General features: G+C 41.1%; 2 protein-coding genes across 2 annotated transcripts; both read right to left on the bottom strand.

The window, feature by feature from the left end:
• Positions 1–466: 466 nt before the first annotated feature.
• On the bottom strand, positions 467–2,774 carry arl14 (ADP-ribosylation factor-like 14). Its single transcript, XM_080862004.1, has one exon. It carries the CDS (start codon positions 1,091–1,093, stop codon positions 491–493), a length of 603 nt encoding a protein of 200 aa, XP_080718130.1. The 5' UTR covers positions 1,094–2,774; the 3' UTR covers positions 467–490.
• A 613-nt stretch (positions 2,775–3,387) lies between these two features.
• ppm1la (protein phosphatase, Mg2+/Mn2+ dependent, 1La) lies at positions 3,388–15,205 on the bottom strand. The gene is made up of 4 exons (XM_080906979.1): positions 14,347–15,205; positions 8,101–8,275; positions 6,505–6,666; positions 3,388–6,309 (listed from the first exon to the last, which is right to left on the bottom strand). The coding sequence occupies exons 1-4, from the start codon at positions 14,743–14,745 to the stop codon at positions 5,954–5,956; spliced, it is 1,092 nt and encodes a 363-aa protein (XP_080763105.1). The 5' UTR covers positions 14,746–15,205; the 3' UTR covers positions 3,388–5,953.
• Between the last annotated feature and the right edge of the window lie 26 nt (positions 15,206–15,231).

The raw sequence follows: 15,231 nt of genomic DNA, 5'->3' as shown, positions 1-15,231 counted from the left end.
CAGCATTTACCACATTTAGATTGTTTTTGCAGACTAGCCATTTAGAAAGCGAAAAGCTAATCAGTGGATTATCAGCATATATCATTTCTTACATAAGTGAAGTGAAACACTAGCCAAAGGAGACTGTTTACAGCCGAGAGTCAGCGCAACGCAAGTAAATCATCCAAACCTATTTGCACTTGTCTTTGTTGCGCTTTTCCCCTGGGTTGACGATGCTGTCAGTGAGATACACGACTGTGAGATAACAGAATTGCGTTTAATAATTAAAAGGAGATACGGATATGCAGTTTCTAAACGCACACCTAATAAACAGCTTACCTGTTTATATGATTAGTGCATGTCTCCGTGGGCGTAAGAATCATAGAAATGTAACCAAAACATGGCATTTCTTTAAATACGATTTATTGTTGATATAAAGGAATTAAAGCAGAAGGTAGTGTCAGAGCTCATTCGTCATATTGTCAAATAACACATTGCTTATAAATAAATGTTAATGTTTGGTGTTTGTTCTGAGGTAGTGCACTGTATCCTTGATATTGTCTTTCACTGCACCGGGCTCTGACGGAAGTTTGACCACTTGGACCACTCGTTTAAAGGCCTCCTCAACTCCAAATCCCGTCGACGCAGAGCATGGCTGAACGAAACAATCCCGCTCCTGGCAGATCTTTCTCATATTGAATCTGTCCTTCATTTCAGTGACATTCAGCGCGCCGTCGACGTCCTGTTTGTTGGCGAGAAGAATCAGCGGACGGCCCCGGAGCTCATCATTTCTCAGAGTTCTTTCCAGCTCCCTTTGCGCCTCGTTCAGGCGCTCCTGGTCGGCACTGTCCACAACGAACACGATAGCTCCAGCGTTCTGGTAGAAATTCGGCCAGTGGTCGCGCATGTTCCCTTGACCGCCGACATCCCAGATGGTTATAGCTATTTTTCTCCTGTTCTTTCTGGCCTCGAGCATTTCCACGTTGAAGCCGATGGTAGGGACGGTGCTGACACTAGTGTTGTGCTTCAGTTTGTAGAGGAGAGTCGATTTTCCAGCGTTGTCCAGACCCAGAAGAAGAACTTGCACTTGAGGTTTGGAAACCCATAATCCCATGGTGAAGTGCAGATACAAAGGCTGTTAACTGACGCGGGACAGTCACATCCTCCGCACTGTGCCCGTCTGACGCGGTGTTTGCTTAGTGCGTTTACCGAGGTTTAATGGATAAGCCATTAGTTCCCTGCTAAGGCACTGTGTTCTGATAAGGCGTCACACCAGAGGGCAAAGTTTCCCGTTCCCCAGTTACACTTTTATTGGTCATGTATTCCATCACTTTATGTTTGTTATCCGAAGATATCAGGCTGACTAATGTGCATTCGTAAAAGTGTCAAAAGCGCACTGAGAACAAAACCGGGTACTCAAACACTTAAATATTAAAAACTAAATAATAGCCAATTGCACCAAACCAGTTAAAGTTAAAAAGGACCGTAGTGGAAGGTGCCTTAGTGACTGGGATGCCTCAAACTGTTACAACATTTCGAAATTTGAATGACATGTCCAATCACGGAATTAAATAAGTGATACGTAAATTAATAAATAAATAAATAAAACGTCGAAGCTCTTCCTGTTTGCATACACACAGTTCTTGTATTCGAACAAATTTCTACACGGGCTTGTCAGCCATGTTAAATATGAGATGGATGTTTCAACGCTGACATGCACATTAAAAAAATCAACTCAGATTCCAGTGCTTCTAGAAAACCAGAAGCAGCCAAACATCATAAACTTGAGGTCACGTCACGCACAACTTGCTTTTACCCCTTGTGGACATTCCGTCCTAAATCAAGGTCACTCCATCACATCCAAAATGCCATCGTTATTTTAAAATATTGTATTTTAATACTCGTGTATGTTGTATAGCACATACACGCGTAATTATAAACAGAAATAAAAGTCAAATAATTTTTAAAAAAGGAAAGTGGACAAAATCAATAATGGTTGGTCGGCCATTGGTAGGGTGCAGGTTTCACCATGACACCATCGACCAAAGCATTACAGCCAGGCCCCTTCCCTTTGTTTACTCTGCTTCACATCATTCAGAATAATAGAGCACCCAAAGACATAGACTCGGTGGCTAATCACCTCCCCTCACCATCCCCCTCTCAGTCTAACACTGAACATGTAAACAGAATAAAGAAACATCCGTTCATCTCAATGATCCGTCCAGCCAAATCCTCGGTAAGGAGAAGGTCGATTGAATCCACCTCACTGCATTGCGGGCGGGCACAGTGGAGGCTCACCTCACAGCAGGAAGATAAATCAACAACATCTGCTACTCTGTAAGATGCTCAACTGATTCCACTGATTAAATCATTTGTATTTCAGTTTTTTGTATCAAGATCTGGACCATTTCTCCTCCGGCTTCACCCACACCCCGCCGGTTGGGTTATCCATCACGTACACCAGTCCTCCGGTGTCACGGCGACGCAGGGGCCAAGAGTCGAGTTCTGATTTCTGCCTTGTCCGGGGGGACGAGTGAAGACAGGCCGACTGATTGGTCACCCTCTTCTGAAAGCGGACAACTGAGCCTGGGGTAGAGCATGTGTCCGCTTTCTGGCACATGTCCGCTGCGCCATCGCTCTGAAAAATCGCACGGGCTTCAATGGAAGATTTGGAGCCATGCTGTCCCATGTTGTTTGGAACTTCGAGAAGATTCCTAAAAACGATCTAAGGGGTTTTTTTTAAGCCAGAAGTGGTGTATTTCTGCTTGTTAGTGAATCTCACGTGTCTTCCACGCGCACTGATCTCTCGTATAGCATGCCAAATTTAAATAAACAGCGGCAAAGCGTTCCCGTAAAGCCGATGAGTGACGCTGTTGATTTTTATAGTTATTAGACCACACTGGTCTTAGGAATTTGGATGAAGTCGTGTGGAGGCTATTCTGAGTTTGGCCACCTGGTGCAGAGTGTCACTGAACTTGACATCGCTGAGCTTCAAGGCTGAAGACTGCGGTGTTGAGTTACCTTGCAGACGGCAGCTCTGAGAGTGAGAGAGCTATTTGTGGTCTGGGAGAAGCATCCCAGAAACGCTCGGGTCACGTGTTTTCCCTCAATCTTAGTGTGACCTCACCCTCCTAGCCTTTGTGACTGTTGTTAGCTAGATTCTTTAAAAGAAATGTCTTGAGGTAAACATATGAGAAGCTGTTTGCATCTCCCCAAAATCTATATTTGCAACGGAAGGCACTTAAGACTGGAGTGCTCCAGTGGAGCTCTCCAACAGACCTGGCAGCAGGTGATGTGCATTGCATTTAATATATGATAAAATGTGGAAAGAATAAACACATCCAAATTGATCATACCTGTCATGAGATGATGGAGATGAAAACGGTTGATATATTTCAGAGGAAAGAGTTTAATGCTTACAACTTTCTCACGTTAAAATCACGGGTATTTGTTTTATTGTAAACTTCTGCTCATGTACAGAAGGACAAAACTGAAAATACATCATACTGGTTTGGCAATCTGCCTGAGACATCCAAAAAACATAACAATAAATAAGGCATTGGGTAAACTGTTAAAATAAAAGAAAGAAAACAAAAGGAACAAAACTCCCCTCTCTCGACTGATGAAGTCATGATACACAGTGGTAAAAGGTGAATTTAAAACAGCAGTAAATCAAGCACGGTTTACGGTAACTTTCTTTGACAGACTGCGTCATTGACACCAGTTGTATTGCTTCGGGAGCATATCGTATTTCTAATCACAAGCATTCTGGCTGCAGCTGTACAGTTCGTGATGCGACATCGTTTAGTCTTTCAGTCTTTCGTGGTCGAGGTGTGTCCGTTGCACCTCCTCGCTTCGTGTGCTTCGCAGGTCGAAGACAGCCACCAGTGTCCGTTGCTGCACGCCGTTAGGTCATTCGTTCGTGAACATGGTTAAGCTGAAGCACATGCCCTGATACAGACAGTGTAAGTCCACTTGAATGGAACAGTTTGCGTTTCCTCCGTAGCCTCGCAAACAGGTGAGTGTCGGGCTCGACGTAGAGTGAAACCCGCTTGCGTTGCTGAGGGTAAACAGTGTTTACGTTTGCTGATATGTAAGAATTTACCATTCCAAAAAATAAACATCTGAAAAGTGCATTTTTTTTTTAGAACCATATGTATTTCTGTGGAAGTTACATGTATAAGCCACAACATTTAAACCACTGACAAGTGGAGCAAGTAACCTTGATGACATCTCACCCACTTAAACACTGCTGCAGACCAAGAATGGCCTCTCCCAGCAAGGCAACGCACTTTCAACCACTATATAAAACTGCCTACGAATAACTCCAGGGACCCCAAAATCGAGAGCCAACTGGGCATCAGATTAGAGCCACCACCGTGAAACCCACATGAGCCAAAGCATCCAGTGCCAACATCCCTGTCCCACACACCAACCTCTCAGAATTCCAGTGAATACACTCTGATGGATCAGAGGTGTTTGGCAAGGAGGATCCACACAATATTTGATAGGTGGTTATAAGATTGTGGCTCATGTGGTGTATGTGTGTGTTGTAGTTAAAGTCACATTCCACACACAAATTTCACTTTTGAGTATCACACACCTTCTACAGACTTGATAAATTTCTTTCAAAATGTTACGTTTCAGCCTTTATAGTCACTCGGTTAGGGTAATGTTGATTAAGGATTCTTCAGAGGTGAAGAAAATAACACCAGGTTTCCCAGGTGTGGATTGAAACAAGCCCCAGACTAAAAGAAAAATTAAATGAAGATCAACAGTGATTAAAGTTTATGGTTTAGGATCAGGCTTAATCCATGTCTGGGAACGAGATGTAAATGTTCAAATAGCTGAAGAAACATCTGAGTCCACTCTATTGGAGATCTTGAAGGATAAGAACCAGAACGGATTTTTTGTTGTTGTCAATTTTAATGCAATGAAACAACTGACCCTCAACATTAAAACACATTTTGAAAAAAATATGGACATTCAGATCATCTTTATGCCTATTCTAAGTTGATTAAATTGATGTGCAATATTAAAAAAAGGCTTATTTAGCATTTATTTGGTCAATGAATTATCAGATACTCCAAAATTGACTTCAGGCATCACTTTAAAAAAAGATATTTCATTTAAAGATGTTTAAAATGTGTGTCACCTAAAACGAAAATTTTCAGCTCAATAAGCCACGAGCCCTTGTCACTGCTTACCTTCTACCCCCTTCTCTTTATGTGACTGCTTAGTTTTAAAATCTGCTGTACTGAGCATGAATTTTAAATAAATGCAAAAACAATAAATCTCCCAAAGCTTTTACCGTCACTCCTCAAGCCACAAAATAGGTGCTTAATACTCAAAAGTCATATGTGTGTATTGTCATCAGAAATTAAGTAGAGGTATGGATCCACTGGAGTCTTCTTACATTTGAGAAATTATTATTCCTGTTGGAAAGTCTAACAAATGCATACAATCAGAGAATCATCAAAATGCAGCAAGCCGGGTGGTGTTTTTGCAGATGGACAGTAATTGTTGTGCAGGCACTGGTTGAAGCCTTCTCTGAAGAAGCCTCCAGTGGACCTGTACCATTCGTGTGCGTGTGCATGTACAGTAAACAGCAGTGATGTCATCACAGTCTAATGTGTGCTGGTTAAAAGACCCCACCCCCCTCCCCTGTGTCTGGTAGTCTTGGTACTGTACTTCAATATTTTAATCAATTCCTCATCCGTTTAGCAGATGGCTGTGAACTGTATTGAATTTAAATGCCCCTTTTCTCCATCAGGTCAAATTAAATTGAGCTTCATTTTCTCATATCATTGCATGTGTGTGTGTACATTTCTCTGTATGTGTGTGCATTAGTTAAAAGCCCAGTCGAAATCTATACTTCTCCCAGTCCTTCCGTGATGATGTACTTACTGATACATCCAGAAGATGGGAGGAAAAATATACTGATCATGACGCAAGCTTTAAACTCGACCCTCACCTACTCCCCTGCCTTGCTGTTCCCCCCTGCTCCACTTTTAAACTTCACTACCATGACGGTGATGTTATCAGGGCAGCCACGATAGAAAGACTGTAGGACGATGCTCTTGGCACCAAAGTGAGGCTCGTCCAGGCGCTCGCGGACAAAGCGCACTGCCTCCTCGTTACTGAAGGCATCCCACAGGCCATCAGAGGCCAGGATCATGAACTCTGGCTGCAGTTTGTCCAGGTCAAAGGTCATTATGTCGGGGTCGGGAATGACTACGTTAAGGTTCTTTAGTGGGTAATCCCCGAGGGAGCGGGACATAGCGAGGATTCCCTGGACTCTCCACGATCCATTAAAACTGATGAAGCCTCCTAAAAGTAAAAAGAGTAAAAATTCAAATTTAAAGTTTAAGAAATAAGTTTAATCACAACCTATTTCTAACACTGCATTAAATTTAACTCAGTGATTTCCCAGAACAGACCAACAGATGGCGACAAAGGACCCCATAGCAACAGCAGGTACACAATGCCTAAGCTTTACATTACACTCTTATACTCATTATTTACCTGCCCTCTTGATTCTCTTGCGCTCTTTAAGCTGATACGGCTTGTGGTCATGTGATAGGGCGACAGCATTCCCATCTTTGTCACACAACACACCACGCGAGTCTCCAACGTTGGCCACTGTGAGCTCTCTATCTGACAGCAGCGCCATCAGACATGTCGTTCCTGTGTGGGAAATTCAAAGAGAAGACAAAAACAAAAATCCAAACACTAATCATTAGTGATTTTTGTACTGTAACCAGCTACAAGTTAAAAAAAAAAACCTTAGAATTGTTACAGGCACATCTTTGTGATCTTATATTATCCTTTAACTTTTTTATTTTAATCACACCACAAAATATAACAAATCATTTTTATGCCAGATTAACAGTAATACTTAAAACTAGATTTTGTTTTGTTTATGCTGGCTTTTGAGAACGTAACTCATGACTTCAGATAGCTCCAAATATTTGATTAGGCAAATTTTTTTATTCCAGCTGCCCCTACTGATGCAAAACTCAAGGGATTTGTTTTGCTGCTTCGCAAACCTGTGCACCACTACACTACAGCAATGCACACAGTCGATATGTTTCAAGTATGGGGTGTTTTTTGTTGTTGTTTTTAAGATTTATTTTTTGTATTTTCCCTATATTGTACAATGTAGAGGGTGGACAGAAAAGCAGGAAGAGGATGGGGGGATGACTTGCAGCAAACGCCACTCATCCCAGTGAGCTATAGCAGCACCTTTCCTGTAATGAATTTATTTTCACACTACCACAGAGGGCTTTCAGAGGATAAAACTTAAATTACACCTTAAAGAATATGCTCGATGACATGTATGAATGTGAGCTTTAAAATAAATAAATAAAACATAAATAAAACAGAGTTTTCCATAATAAAGTTGCTAACCTGTGAGTCAATACTAGATCAAGCTCAATTATTAAAATTAATTTTATAGAGACACCATTGTGCCAGTGGCCAGTCATTAACTGTATCTTCACTATCCTGAGGAGATGATGTGGCAGACTGTCACCAAAAAAAACAAAACATCAATGATGAAAAATAATAGTAGGTCAAAAATATGAGGAAACTGTTTCAAATGCCACCAACCGATCAATCTGAACTGTTTCTCTGAAACATCAGCGTAAATCTGGATCAGCATAGTGTTACACAACCATCTCACTCTTCTAATTCAGCCAGCGTTTCGAGTGGGCTGTAGAAGGACTCGGTCAGAGACGTAAATGTCAGGTGGGAGTACGGAGATGAGAGGGTATAAGACAGGAAATTGTGAGGATTTTCTTTCATAGGTGAGGTTCTGCAATGCAACCGAGTCCCTTAAGAGGAGAGAGCGTGAAAATGAGAGTACTCGAAAGCATCGTTCTTAACATGCCAACTTTCACGCAAACAGCCAGCTTTATTTTAAAGTGCACTAAAGGAATACTCTTGACACTTCTTGGCAAAAGTGCTTGCACAGTGTGTTTACAAGACATGTGAGACGTGCTTCCTCTATTTGTCTCATGTGGCAATTTTAGTTTCAAAGTTTCCCCCACACACACACTGACCACATATCTTTTTTTCCCCATTTCCTTCCACCCTCCTCCTCCTCCTCCTCCTTCTGACCTGCTTCATCGTGGTTTGCAGAGAGCTTGTCCAGCATGTCACGATCCACAGCCAGGATGCGCTGCTCGAGAATGCTGGCGTACGAGAGAGCGCTCTCTCTTTTCTCTCTCTCAAAGGCCTGCAGCTGCTGCTTCAGGGACTCGGGCAGGTGGGCCTTCACATAGTCAGCTGCAGCCTAAGAAGTCAGAAGGGGAAGAAGGGAGGCACAGAGAGGATTAGACACAGGACAGTGCCTGTGATCATAACAAATAAGTAGAAAGAAATAGCAAACAGATGTTTCCTTAAACTGGTGCTGCCCAAAACAGAGCCAAAAATAAACAAATACTGAAAAGTGGTCAGCAGTCAAACTCTTTTTATTTAATGCCTGCTAGATTTGTATATTGGATATACTGTTTATAAATGTAATGTTGATTTCTGGTGACTTTTCATATAACTTTTGGTGCCGTAATATATGGATAGATTTCATCGTGTTGAATAAATACAATGTTCCCCAGCTTTGAAAGACAGAATAAATAAGGTTATGATTCAGATTATTTTTTTATGTCTCGCCAGGCAACACAACTTTAATTTAGAGGAGTGCTTTAACACCAGGTGTTCAGAGCTGAATTATTGAGCAACCTCCTCCTCTTCCAGCCCACTCCTCCACCTCCTCCCTTCACATATCTGCTTCCACCCTCGTTTTCTCCGCCAAGATTTCCATTATGCTAATGCTGTCAAATCAAATCTAAAAACGGGAGCATTTTACACCATCTTGATGTCCCTGCATTCATATTTCAGATTCACAGCTCCTACGAAACGAGGACACTTTGTGCCCTTCAGTCCACGCGCTTTCATTTTGCTCCCTTCTGACGTGATGCAGTAATAAAAAATAATACTCGGGTTTATCAGGTTTATCCATGAGCGCAGTTGACATTTGAACCGTGATATTGCTCAAAATATTTACCATGAAGTATATGGAATGTCTAATTATGTCTAATTATCAGGAGGGACAAATCAAGTCCCTGTCTGCTTCCTGTGCTCAATGATCTATTTAATGGAGGAGAAGCACTGAGGGAGGCTGGATCAGGGAAAGAGCTTCAAGTGTAAATTTCCATTTGCAGTAAATAGCAGGAAATGCCAGACTGAGTGCAGTTACAAACCTCACGAAGGGCTCCAATATTTTACAGCCTTTACATTTAATCAGCTAATGTAAAATATCATCTAAGCCCCATTTAAAGTGAAAATACAGATTATGGATCTTGATTTCTTATTAACTGTGCTGTTTTATTAAATTCTACTTCTTCCCAGAGCCAGCATGCAGGATTGATCTTTTTTATTATTAACCTTTATTTAACCAGGAAAAGTCCCATTGAGACTAAAAACCTCTTTTGCAAGGGAGTCCTGGCCAAGAGGCGACAACACGTTGAAATTACAAAGTTACATACATATTATAAATAACAATTACATTTTAAAAACATTTTTCTCTGGCTCTCTCAATCTGGACTTAAAAGCATTTAATGAAATAAGATCTGCTATCTTCCAGTCTTTTTGCATCATGTTCCATGTGAAAGGGGCAGCATAAGTAAAAGCCCTCTTTCCCAGTTCAGTTCTGGCAAATGGAACATTGAGCAATAAAAGATCGCTTGAACGCAGGCTGTAAGAAACAGTACTTCTCCGTGTGAGCAGATCGCAAATGTAGGTGGGCATTTGTCCAAGCAGGGCCTTATAAATAAAGATGCACCAGTGAGCAAACCTCCTGGAGGACAACGAAGGCCATCCCACTCGAGCGTACAGATCACAACAATGGGTCAAGGCCCTACAGTTTGTAATAAACCGTAAGGAGGCATGATAAACTGAGTCAATCTTATGAAGACACTGGGCGGAAGCATTCATGTACAGCAGATCACCATAATCTAAAACAGATAAAAATGTAGCATTTACAAGATGCTTTTTTGTCTCAAAAGAAAAGCAAAATTTGTTTCGAAAGAAAAATCCCAATTTTAGTTTGAGTTTTTTCACAAGATTGTCTATGTGAGGTTTAAAGGTCAGAGAATCATCAATTAAAAAGCCAAGATATTTATACGTATGCACCACTTCTATGAGGTTTCCCTCAAGAGTGGACACCAAGGGGACAGTTTGAGGAAATCTCTTCATGTTTGAAAACAACATTAGCTTTGTCTTTTCAGCATTGAGAACCAATTTCAGCTCCAGAAGTGTGTGCTGAACCACGTCAAAAGCTTTCTGCAACGATTCTATTGCCTTTTCAAAGTTTGAGCCAAAGGAATAAATAACTGTGTCATCAGCATAAAAATGCATACTAGCATTGGACACATTTTGTCCCAAATCATTTATATACATGATGAACAGCAGAGGTCCTAAAATTGAACCCTGTGGCACCCCAGTGTGAATATTCAAAAGTTCTGAGCACAGATTTTCACATTTAATGCATTGAGTCCTGTCACTCAAATAATTAGTAAACCAGGAGACAACATGTCTAGACAGCCCCAAAGAAAGAAGCCTATGCTTTAAAATGGCGTGATCCACAGTGTCGAAAGCTTTTGACAGGTCAATAAAGAGAGAAGCACAGTGCTGTTTTTTATCAAGAGCAACAAGTATGTCATTTATCACTTTTGTGGCAGCCGTGACAGCACTATGCTGTTTTCTGAACCCAGATTGTAGTTTTGAAAGAACTTCATTAGAGTACAAGAACTCTTTTAATTGCTCACTGACGAGAGACTCAAGGACTTTTGCCAAAACACACAAGTTTGATATTGGCCTGTAATTAGTCAAAATGGCCGGGTCGCCTCCTTTTAATATTGGCGTAACAAAAGCAGACTTCCAAACAAGTGGAATTTCTTTATTTTGGATTGAAAGATTAAAAAGGATCGTAAGAGGTTGTGCAATGTAATCAGCTGCTATTTTCAGAAAATAGGGCTCTATTAAGTCTGGCCCTGGGGGTTTCCTGTGATCTAAGGCTTTAAGAGCTTTATGCACTTCCTGGACAGAAAAAGGAGAAAAATCAAAAAGCTCCCCAATATATGTTTGGGGTTCTGTGCAGGGAATCATGGGGGCTGCTCCAACAGAGTTAAATAAAAAACCAGTAGCTACGAAGTGCTTGTTAAAGCTGTTTAAGACCTCAGTTCTGTCATAAACTGGGACAGAATCTTTTAAAATGAATTTTGGAAGAGCCTGTGATATTTTATTTATAGATAAGGACTTAATTACTTTCCAAAATTTCTGAGGGTTATTGAGGTTTTCTGTAGTAACAGATAAATAATATTCTGACTTAGCCTTCTTGATAAGTGTCGTGCATTTGTTTCTTAATTTCCTGAAGTCTAACCAGTCAGTCAGGGAATCGTTTTTCCTAGCTTTTGCCCATGCCACGTTACGCTGATGGATGGACTCTGATAATTCCGATGAAAACCAAGGGTTCTCCCGTCCCTTGACCCTAAATTTTTTGGCAGGTGCATGCTTATTTAAAATCTTCATAAAAATTTCTTTAAAATAAGCCCAAGCCAGATGGATGTCTGGTATCAGACTCAATTTTAGTTTGTACAGCAAAGTAACGTGAAAGCCCGTTTAAGGTGTAAACTAGTCAAAGCAAATAGTCTCTTCCCCTGTAAGGCAAGTTAAAAATGAAGCAGCAGCTTGTGCTGACTTTTATATTTCAAGGCCACAATTTGTGCCTTGATAGAAAATAAAAACTGCAGAGAAAAAACACAGAATGTTTGAGGAATGTTGCGCATATTTTCAGAGCCAGGACACCCTGCACTCAGAGACGGCCTGTTCTATCTGCCCATATTTGGCTTGGCAGTATGGCTTCTTTCAATATTGGTGATGTGTGAGGGTTTGTGTGTGCTTCCAAATGCACGAAAGTGCAAAAAAAAAAAAAGATCAGCAGCAAACAAATGTCACTTCCTACAGTTTGTGCCTGCATATCATTAGCATTGAGGGTCCCACGTAGTTTGTTTTTACCAGAGCCTAGTTTTTATACTGGGAATTGTGGTTACTGTGTTTGCATGTTACAGCATGTGTTCTGTGCACTGATGCTAATGACCCTAAAGCAGCTGAGGTCGATGTCAAAGCAACCCAATACAAGTCCAAAGCCTTTGTGACTACTGATAAAAAGAAGGGGGGCAAACCTGAGTAAAACACATATAAACAAACCAGACAGAGCAACACAAATCTGACTTGTGAACTACAGAAAATAAAGGGAGCAAAGAAAAACAGTAGACACTGAGTGTGAAAAGGAGAAAGAGGGTGCAAGATCGGGAATTAGAGGAAAGAAAAATATTTGTTTACACAGTGGAAAGAGACAGAAAGGCTAAACACAGTCTGTTTGTTTACCTCCCTGTGACTGAACACATCCGGACGCCAACAGTTACAGCATTTCTGGGAGCTAACAAACTAATGCCTGTTTCCTTAAGACAGAAAATTAATTGCCTGTGTCTAATGAATCCCTTAAGATGTGCTTAAAAGAGAGGATAGACTGGATGTAATCACTAACTCTTCTGATTTACTGTTTCAGACAGTTTTAAGCAAAAATCCCAGTTTCACTGTTTCAAGTCAAATGTGAACTACAGTTTGTTTTCTTGGCCTGTTAATGATACTAAACTGGATATTTAAAAGCTCTGAAGCGAAATAAGTTAGATTAAGAAATGAAAAAACATTTTCACAACTCCTTAATTTTCAAAATAAAAATAAAAACTGATATATTTATTAAGAAAACAGTAACACTTTATAATACGTCTTAGCCCATATTTCCTCAGATTTAATGTGGAATTTGAATGAAATTTGTTCTGAAATTAGGGTGCAATTTTATTAGGTACACCAGAATAAAGGGCTAAAACTCAAGTTTTGCTTTATACGTATGCAATTTAAACTTTTTGATATGTTTTATGGTGACCCCAATGAAAGCAAGAAGCTGAAACATGAACATTAAAGCTGTTCTTAACACTACAAGTGCTGCTCGAGCTTATTTCTCATAGGGCAAGGTTAAATACTCCATAATAGGACCCAAGACCATAAAAAAGGTGCAGTTACAACATTAGACAGGAGGTTAAACCACTCTTTAACACAGCCCACACACCTTAAAGTAGAATCTATTTATTATTATTCAAGATGGGGAGTTTAAGGTACTCCACAATACAACTGCCACCTCTAAAAGTAAATTATACTTATGATGTCAGAAAGGGGTTTAGGCCACTCTACAATACAGCCCATGGCCCTAAAGGTGGGGCATATTTACATTGTAAAACTGTAAGATTAAGCTACTTCATAAAATGGCCCACAAGTACATGTAAAGTACTTCAACTTACTCACTAACCTAAAAGTACTTACAGTAGAATTGCTACCCTTTTAATCACATGTAGGTTTCTTATAAGTATTTGCAGGTAAATAAAAATTCACCCAAATTTCATCCAGTTTCAAAAATAAATGTAAAGTTTCAAGTTAAATCTGGAGGAATTACAAGCCAAGTCATGGACTGTATCATAAAGTGCAACAGATAATACATGTGGAAAATATTCCAAATTAGAAATAAGATTTATGACTCAGGCTCGTTCCTATTTGCTCTACGGGAACAGCAGACCATTTTTATTGAGCATATACTGCATTTAGGGACAAAACTTCCTTTTTTCCATACTTTTATAGCTGCATGGCACTCTTATTCTTAGACGTTATCACTGAGTGAAATATGCAACAATATGTCCTGTACTGGGAGCTCTGACAGTGGTGATGGTGTGACAGATGGCGCAGGACATTTGCTCTTCAGGCAATCCTGAGAAACAACTGACCCTTGATAACACGGGGACTGGAGCACACACACACGCACATACACACACATACTACAAACCATTGTTCTTACACACACACACACACACACACACACACACACACACACACACACACACACACACACACACACAAAGCCCTTTGTGATGAAATCCAAGTCACCTTCCTGATTGGCAGTGGTGGAGGTGTTCAAACAAGGGAATACAATGCCGGAGTGGGGAGGGGGAGCTCTCTACCACCCTTGTGGAAAGTTTGTAACCTTAACTTTTGTTATTTCAAACCCTGATTGGTAGCAAATTAACCCACTCAACAAGGCTAAATTAAGAATTTATTTTAATATATATAAATGTAGCAGCATTAAATAAAACTGCACTCTAAGATACATCACGTTCTCTTTACCTGCCAAATTCACTGTGCTGCTAAAAAATAAAATAAAATAAAAGGGGCCCTCGTAACCTCTTGCTTCCAGCTTACCTCGCCACCATGACCATCAAATATCCCGAATATGGACGGGTGGCTCTTGTTGGTGATGTCGGTGAGCACCTCGAAGCGATCCTCCATGTGGTCTCTCCTCCCTTGTATGGAGTACACGGCTACGTTGTTATTCTTGAACTCCCAGGTTTTGGAGAACTCTGCATCCAGGACACTGAGGCCTCCCAGCCGGTCATTCTGCATCATCTCCGCCACTTTCCCCTTCACCATCTTCACCGCATCCCGGCTGGACTTGACGATGGTTTTGACTTCGTCCGTGTGGAAGAAATAACTCCACAGCGCCAGGCTTATGCATAACAGAAACAATGTCTCCGGCCTGAGGAGAAAATAACGCATGATCCGACCCAAAAGAGACAAGAGCGTCATTGTGTCTCCTATCATCACACGCAACCAAACTGCGGTCTGTCTCTCCCCCCGTCTGCACAATTCACTCCATCCGCTCAGCGGAACTATGAAGAAATCGATTAACTACCACTGTGTCAGAAAAAGACAAGATTTAAGCATTTGTTCGGAGCTCGGTCTGCCTGCTCCGAGCGCATTTACGCACTGTGCACAGCTTGGCTGCCAGACACCCGGCCGAAAACGGAGGACAAAAGAGAGGAGGCCACCCTCATTGGTTCAACACAACGTCTTGGTCCTATCCCCGGCTCTCTAAACAGCTGCAAGAGGATTCTCCGAGTTCAGCCGATCTCCCACAACCCATTGTAAAACGACGGATTTTCTGGGTTAGACCCACCACGCTGACAGACATAGGAGTCACCAGGGGGACGAAGTGACTGCAATATGTCCTTCTTTTTCACCGATGACCCCGTTCCTACTGTCAGATATGTGCCGATTCAGTCTCCGCATCAACAACACATTTCACAT

The sequence above is a fragment of the Rhamphochromis sp. 'chilingali' genome (assembly GCF_963969265.1).
Source record: "Rhamphochromis sp. 'chilingali' genome assembly, chromosome: 16".
In the NCBI taxonomy this organism is placed as follows: domain Eukaryota; kingdom Metazoa; phylum Chordata; class Actinopteri; order Cichliformes; family Cichlidae; genus Rhamphochromis; species Rhamphochromis sp. 'chilingali'.
Note: the sequence above shows the minus strand (reverse complement) of the source record. Positions and strands in the feature narration are given on the sequence as shown.